This window comes from Penaeus chinensis, chromosome 5 (genome assembly GCF_019202785.1).
Source record: "Penaeus chinensis breed Huanghai No. 1 chromosome 5, ASM1920278v2, whole genome shotgun sequence".
NCBI lineage: Eukaryota > Metazoa > Arthropoda > Malacostraca > Decapoda > Penaeidae > Penaeus > Penaeus chinensis.
In genome coordinates, this window is record NC_061823.1 from 32,893,863 (window position 1) to 32,901,362 (window position 7,500).

At 44.4% G+C, this 7,500-nt stretch overlaps 1 protein-coding gene across 3 annotated transcripts in view; it reads left to right on the forward strand.

The window, feature by feature from the left end:
• The window catches only part of LOC125025722 (nonsense-mediated mRNA decay factor SMG7-like), a 29,261-nt gene that overhangs the window by 11,115 nt on the left and 10,646 nt on the right, over window positions 1-7,500 (forward strand). For all 3 annotated transcript variants that reach the window (XM_047613876.1, XM_047613878.1, XM_047613877.1), the window contains exons 9-10: window positions 686-807; window positions 7,242-7,385. In XM_047613876.1, coding sequence (XP_047469832.1) covers window positions 686-807; window positions 7,242-7,385 — 266 coding nt within the window. The remainder of the gene's footprint in view (window positions 1-685; window positions 808-7,241; window positions 7,386-7,500) is intronic.

Genomic DNA, 7,500 nt, shown 5'->3' on the forward strand with positions numbered 1-7,500 from the left:
TTTCTAAAAGAAAGAAAGAGAAAAGGAAAAAGAGAACAGATGTTACAGGTATGGAAGAAGATGAGAAAGGATTTGCATATCACATTATATAACATCAAACCAAAATATGATGGAGAGGTTGTCATAGAACATCTGTAACCATTTAATGTAGAAAAAAATCTTTATTGAATCTTAAACCTTTTTTGAAGGCAAGGGAAAGAGAGAGTGTGTTTGTGTGTGTGCATGTGTGCATATTCACAAGCATGTCATGAGAGAGAAGGTAGAGAAGGGAGAGAAATAACACAAGTGATATTTACATTTTATCTGATCATATTATAAGATTCCATATCAGATTTGGAGGAAATTTAAAAAAGTTAAAGTTTGCTATCAGGTGGCATCAACTGTATATTATGTAATATCAAATGCCCGTCTCACCAGTAGTATATACACCCATGCCATTAAGATTGCAGTTTGTTTGTTATCCCTGTAGTTTAGGCCTTTCAGCATTTCGGCAAACCCAGACATTAAGATAGTTGGCCATTTATATGCTAGAGAAGTGCCAGCTTCATAGAGGAATTTCCATCAGATGTTCTGAGTGAAAAGAAGAAATATCTTGCAGAAATGGGATCATGCCTTTTTTTCAATCTGTCTCTTCCTATCTTTATGCTTTATTACTGATTTGTCCTCCTTTTCTTAAAACAATTAGGTTGGAAGGTTGTCTGCATGTTGTTGAGGAGCTGACAGTGGGGATCCTAGCTGCGCTTCTGTTGCCTGTCCACACCATCCGAGACCCAGATCAGCTGATGACTTACCCGGCGCTTCCTGCAAGTAAGTATTCAGGGAAGATTTTTTTTTTTTTATTAATGGGTATTTTTCTGAATCACTTTATCGTCGTCGTCCTCATCATCATCATCGCCATCGCCATCGTCATTGTCATCGTCATCGTCATCGTCATCAGTCATCGTCATCGTCATCATCATCGTCATCGTCATTGTCATCATCATCATCCTCATCACTATCACCGTCATTATTATCAACTTCATAATTATAATCACTCCCACCACCATTATCAGCTTCTTCACGATTGTTACTCATTATTACAGTTGGCCCTAATTGTTTGCAGTTTTAACATTTCTTAATAAAATTATCTACGAGGGCTGCCTGCTTGTTTTAACCCCTTCCCGATGGGTCACGCCTATAGTCGTCATAACAAACCACTCGAAATGTGGTGTTTGGCTGTCCTCCGCGGCGGCGCGCCAAAGCGCTCCGAGGCAGTGATTCAGCTTGATGTACCGAACTAACACGCTCAAAGTCGGCGTGTTGCCATGGTTCGCCAGAGCGTAGTTTTTTTTGTTTTTTTTAGTTGTCTACACCCGTCACCAATGGGTTAAGGGGACCGTCCCAGAGAAAATGCCGATTTTCACTTTTTTGTTGAAAAATAGAAAATGGTCTTACAGATTTTAATAAAATTTCGAAGGATGAAAGAGTACTTTATTACGCATCTTTATACTGAATTTTATTTAATTTGACCAAAGGGAATTGTAGGCACAACGTAAAATCGTTTTTTTAAAGTTAGGTTAACTCTAGTCTTCTCACGTCCCAGAGTTATCATTTAATTTTCTATATTACTTTTGCTGAGAAAACCTCTAGGTCATATAAACAAAACAACGTATTCCAATTTAGAAATTCATTAATTCGTTTCAAAATTATCGCAAGTTACATAATTGCAAAAAAAGAGAGAGAAAAGAAAGTAAAAAATTATTTTGAAGTAAAAAAGAAACGATTCGTAGTTCTATGCGCATACTGACGTTCTGTTTAGGGGAAAAAGCATTTTGAGATCGGACAAAAACTGTAAGCCGTGAGAAGTCTGAAATATGAAGAAAAAACTTTTCGAGTAATCAACCTTCAAACTTTTTTCATAATTTTCTATTAATTTTCTATATTTTTTCGCTTGCTTACTGGCTACTTTTTACATAAGAGAAAGCCCAACCATTGCTCTATCTCTTGTTCTTTATTTCATTCAGATCGGATCAATGTTTATTGCACAGCATCACAAAATACAATATAATATAGCACTGAAGTCATCCTGCGCCGTAACTATGTGGTTCATGTGGCCATAAAATAACGTAATATCACATCCACGCACTTCTGGGCCTCTTTCAACTGAGATGAGGAAATATCCTCATCTCAGTTGAAATATCCCTTCGGAGAGTATTATGGGCTACTAACCCACTCCTTGTTGTCACACTCATACACTCGCGCGCACACTCATACACTCGCGCGCACACTCATACACTCGGGCGCACACTCATACACTCGGGCGCACACTCATACACTCGCGCGCACACTCATACACTCGGGCACACACTCATACACTCGGCGCACACTCATACACTCGGCGCACACTCATACACTCGGCGCACACTCATACACTCGGCGCACACTCATACACTCGGCGCACACTCATACACTCGGCGCACACTCATACACTCGGCGCACACTCATACACTCGGCGCACACTCATACACTCGGCGCACACTCATACACTCGGCGCACACTCATACACTCGGCGCACACTCATACACTCGGCGCACACTCATACACTCGGCGCACACTCATACACTCGGCGCACACTCATACACTCGGCGCACACTCATACACTCGGCGCACACTCATACACTCGGCGCACACTCATACACTCGGCGCACACTCATACACTCGGCGCACACTCATACACTCGGCGCACACTCATACACTCGGCGCACACTCATACACTCGGCGCACACTCATACACTCGGCGCACACTCATACACTCGGCGCACACTCATACACTCGGCGCACACTCATACACTCGGCGCACACTCATACACTCGGCGCACACTCATACACTCGGCGCACACTCATACACTCGGCGCACACTCATACACTCGGCGCACACTCATACACTCGGCGCACACTCATACACTCGGCGCACACTCATACACTCGGCGCACACTCATACACTCGGCGCACACTCATACACTCGGCGCACACTCATACACTCGGCGCACACTCATACACTCGGCGCACACTCATACACTCGGCGCACACTCATACACTCGGCGCACACTCATACACTCGGCGCACACTCATACACTCGGCGCACACTCATACACTCGGCGCACACTCATACACTCGGCGCACACTCATACACTCGGCGCACACTCATACACTCGGCGCACACTCATACACTCGGCGCACACTCATACACTCGGCGCACACTCATACACTCGGCGCACACTCATACACTCGGCGCACACTCATACACTCGGCGCACACTCATACACTCGGCGCACACTCATACACTCGGCGCACACTCATACACTCGGCGCACACTCATACACTCGGCGCACACTCATACACTCGGCGCACACTCATACACTCGGCGCACACTCATACACTCGGCGCACACTCATACACTCGGGCGCACACTCATACACTCGGCGCACACTCATACACTCGGCGCACACTCATACACTCGGCGCACACTCATACACTCGGCGCACACTCATACACTCGGCGCACACTCATACACTCGGCGCACACTCATACACTCGGCGCACACTCATACACTCGGCGCACACTCATACACTCGGCGCACACTCATACACTCGGGCGCACACTCATACACTCGGCGCACACTCATACACTCGGCGCACACTCATACACTCGGGCGCACACTCATACACTCGGCGCACACTCATACACTCGGCGCACACTCATACACTCGGCGCACACTCATACACTCGGCGCACACTCATACACTCGGCGCACACTCATACACTCGGCGCACACTCATACACTCGGCGCACACTCATACACTCGGCGCACACTCATACACTCGGCGCACACTCATACACTCGGCGCACACTCATACACTCGGCGCACACTCATACACTCGGCGCACACTCATACACTCGGCGCACACTCATACACTCGGCGCACACTCATACACTCGGCGCACACTCATACACTCGGCGCACACTCATACACTCGGGCGCACACTCATACACTCGGCGCACACTCATACACTCGGGCGCACACTCATACACTCGGCGCACACTCATACACTCGGCGCACACTCATACACTCGGGCGCACACTCATACACTCGGGCGCACACTCATACACTCGGCGCACACTCATACACTCGGCGCACACTCATACACTCGGCGCACACTCATACACTCGGCGCACACTCATACACTCGGGCGCACACTCATACACTCGGGCGCACACTCATACACTCGGCGCACACTCATACACTCGGCGCACACTCATACACTCGGCGCACACTCATACACTCGGCGCACACTCATACACTCGGCGCACACTCATACACTCGGGCGCACACTCATACACTCGGCGCACACTCATACACTCGGCGCACACTCATACACTCGGCGCACACTCATACACTCGGCGCACACTCATACACTCGGCGCACACTCATACACTCGGCGCACACTCATACACTCGGCGCACACTCATACACTCGGCGCACACTCATACACTCGGCGCACACTCATACACTCGGGCGCACACTCATACACTCGGCGCACACTCATACACTCGGCGCACACTCATACACTCGGCGCACACTCATACACTCGGCGCACACTCATACACTCGGCGCACACTCATACACTCGGCGCACACTCATACACTCGGCGCACACTCATACACTCGGCGCACACTCATACACTCGGCGCACACTCATACACTCGGCGCACACTCATACACTCGGCGCACACTCATACACTCGGCGCACACTCATACACTCGGCGCACACTCATACACTCGGCGCACACTCATACACTCGGCGCACACTCATACACTCGGCGCACACTCATACACTCGGGCGCACACTCATACACTCGGCGCACACTCATACCATTGCTCTATCTCTTGTTCTTTATTTCATTCAGATCGGATCAATAGTTATTGCACAGCATCACAAAATACAATATAATATAGCACTGAAGTCATCCTGCGCTGTAATTATGCGGTTCACGTGACCATAAAATAACGTTGTAATATCATGTCCACACACTTCTAAACTCGTTTTTCTGCCATCAGGAGTCCTCTATAGCTCATATTACCCTCCATCTCGGTTGTCCCATCCCACCCTCCCCCCCCCCGACAGAAAATGGGAGGTAGGGAAGATAAAGGGGGGGGGTAAATATAAATATGCTCTTACGTAATCACCCATAAGCAAACAGGGTGTACAATGGGAGGAAGGGAGAGTAAGAAGAAAGCTAATACTTAATACTCATGGTTCCTGGTCCCTTTCAACTGAGATGAGGAAAAATCCTCAACTCAGTTGATATATCACCTCGGAGAGTATCATGGGCTACCAACCCACTGTGAAATTTGCAGATCAGCGAAATAGTTGTCCGGGGTTAGGCCCTTGTTTGTCCACCTAATTTTTCTTCGTGGGAGTTCATATTCATGTGGGTAATTCTACAGTAGTATACGAATCTGAAACGGCATAACTCATTTTCGACCACCCCGACCCAACTCCCCCACCAAACCCGGTGACGGTCCCCTTAATAATATGACAATGCTATGGGTCACTATTCACACTGATATTATGAATGAGCGAGACTGACCGGCATCTCGATTGCTCTTATATACAAGTTTTATGCTGAATAGAGCAGTTTTAGTAGCACTCTCAGTCCCTCAACCTAATGACTACAGATTTATGTACTGTTCACTGTTGTTGTTGTTTTTGTAACGTGCATATGGCTCCACATGTACACAGCCATCAAGGAGTCTATCAGTAGGCCCTAGTGACCGTGCTTGATTTCCCCATTCCTTGAATTTGGGGGAAAATGTGTTTTTCTTTCTAATACTATTGATATTGATGCTGTTATTATTCTTACTGATATTATGGTTGTTGAATTGTTATTTAAATATCAATAACATATAAGACAATGAAATAATCCAAATGTAGCTTTCCAAAAACCAAGGAAAGGGATAAACAGATGTGATAGGTAGGACTAATAACTGACTCTGGTGACTAGGCACTTGTAGAGCCATCTGTGTATAAAGATAACACATATTGGAATGGCATCTATTGTTGCCATCCGTGCTGATTTGGTTAAATTCCACATTTGTTCATGCCCTATTATAAAGATAATTTTATACATGTCAGTTACAATATACATGAGTATTAGTAATAATAGAATATATAACCAAGGTATGATTATGACATTTATAAAGAAATATATACCCTGTAACCTTACCTGATTTCACTTTTCCTTCTTCTAGGGGGAAAAACTTTTTTTTTTTTTTTTTTTTTTTTTTTTTTTTTTTTTTACTAATGCTACTGAATATCATTGGTGTTATTTTATTATAGTCATGATAATTACTACAATGTTATTGACATTAGTAACTACAATATAAGATAACATAAACTATTTTCAAAAATCAAGGAAATGGATAGAAACAGGTAGTAATCGTAATTGGCACATTGGTGACCAAGTACGAGTGGAGCCATCTATGTGTCAGAACAATTGATAAGATAAACTCACAGTGGGCATGGCATATACATATATGCCATGTCCGTCGGTTTTGAGTTAAGTACATATAATTAAACTTTGATTGCACTGTCAGGGTAGACTTTGAATGTTTACATCCTCCTTCTGTTGTCTCATGTAGATGGGCTGCATACTTGCCGTTCTAGTTATGTTTATAATAGATATAATTTATTTTGACTCATCCTGTGGGTAAATGCAGAAGCTGTCAGAAACATCCAGTAGCTATATTCCTTTGCTTGAGGAAATAAAAATTAGTTCGAAATGAGTTGACTTGCTTTAGATTTTTTAAGAAGGCAACTGCATCCTTAATTCAAATTGGTGTTACTTTAAGTTTGTGATGCTCATTTGCTTTTTCTATACATTGGATTGGGGAGTGACTTATATTTTCTGTATAGGCTTCAATTTTAGTACTTTTATGTCAATTTATCCCTTCTTTTTTCTCCCATATTCATAATTCATATATTCCCATGACAACACTGAGGTAGCCTCAGTCAAGCAACTGGTATTTTAACATTACTATAATAAAGTAGATCAACAAACCCTGTGCAAATGTTAAAGATATTAAAAATGGGCTTTCTAAACCCTTTAAATTTACTCTTTTATTCTAGCAATGCATATAAATACTGACTAGGTAAGTCTTTTAGTTCTACGTATAACCTACATGACACACTTGGTATTGCAGTCCGTCTTTTGTTTGAGTGGGTGAGGTGCGAGGGAGGAGTGTTCATGTCAGAGGCCATGAAGGGGAAGCAGCAGATCTGGCCAGGACTCTGCACCTTAGTCAACAACCTTCAGCAACCTCTAACCTCCTTCAGTGCCAGTAAATGTAAGAGTACCATATAATGTACAGACTAAATATTTGTATGTTGAAGCTAATGTATATATTGTATTACTTGTAAAGACTTGATTTAAGCTACACCTCGGAAGATCCATTTGTGAGA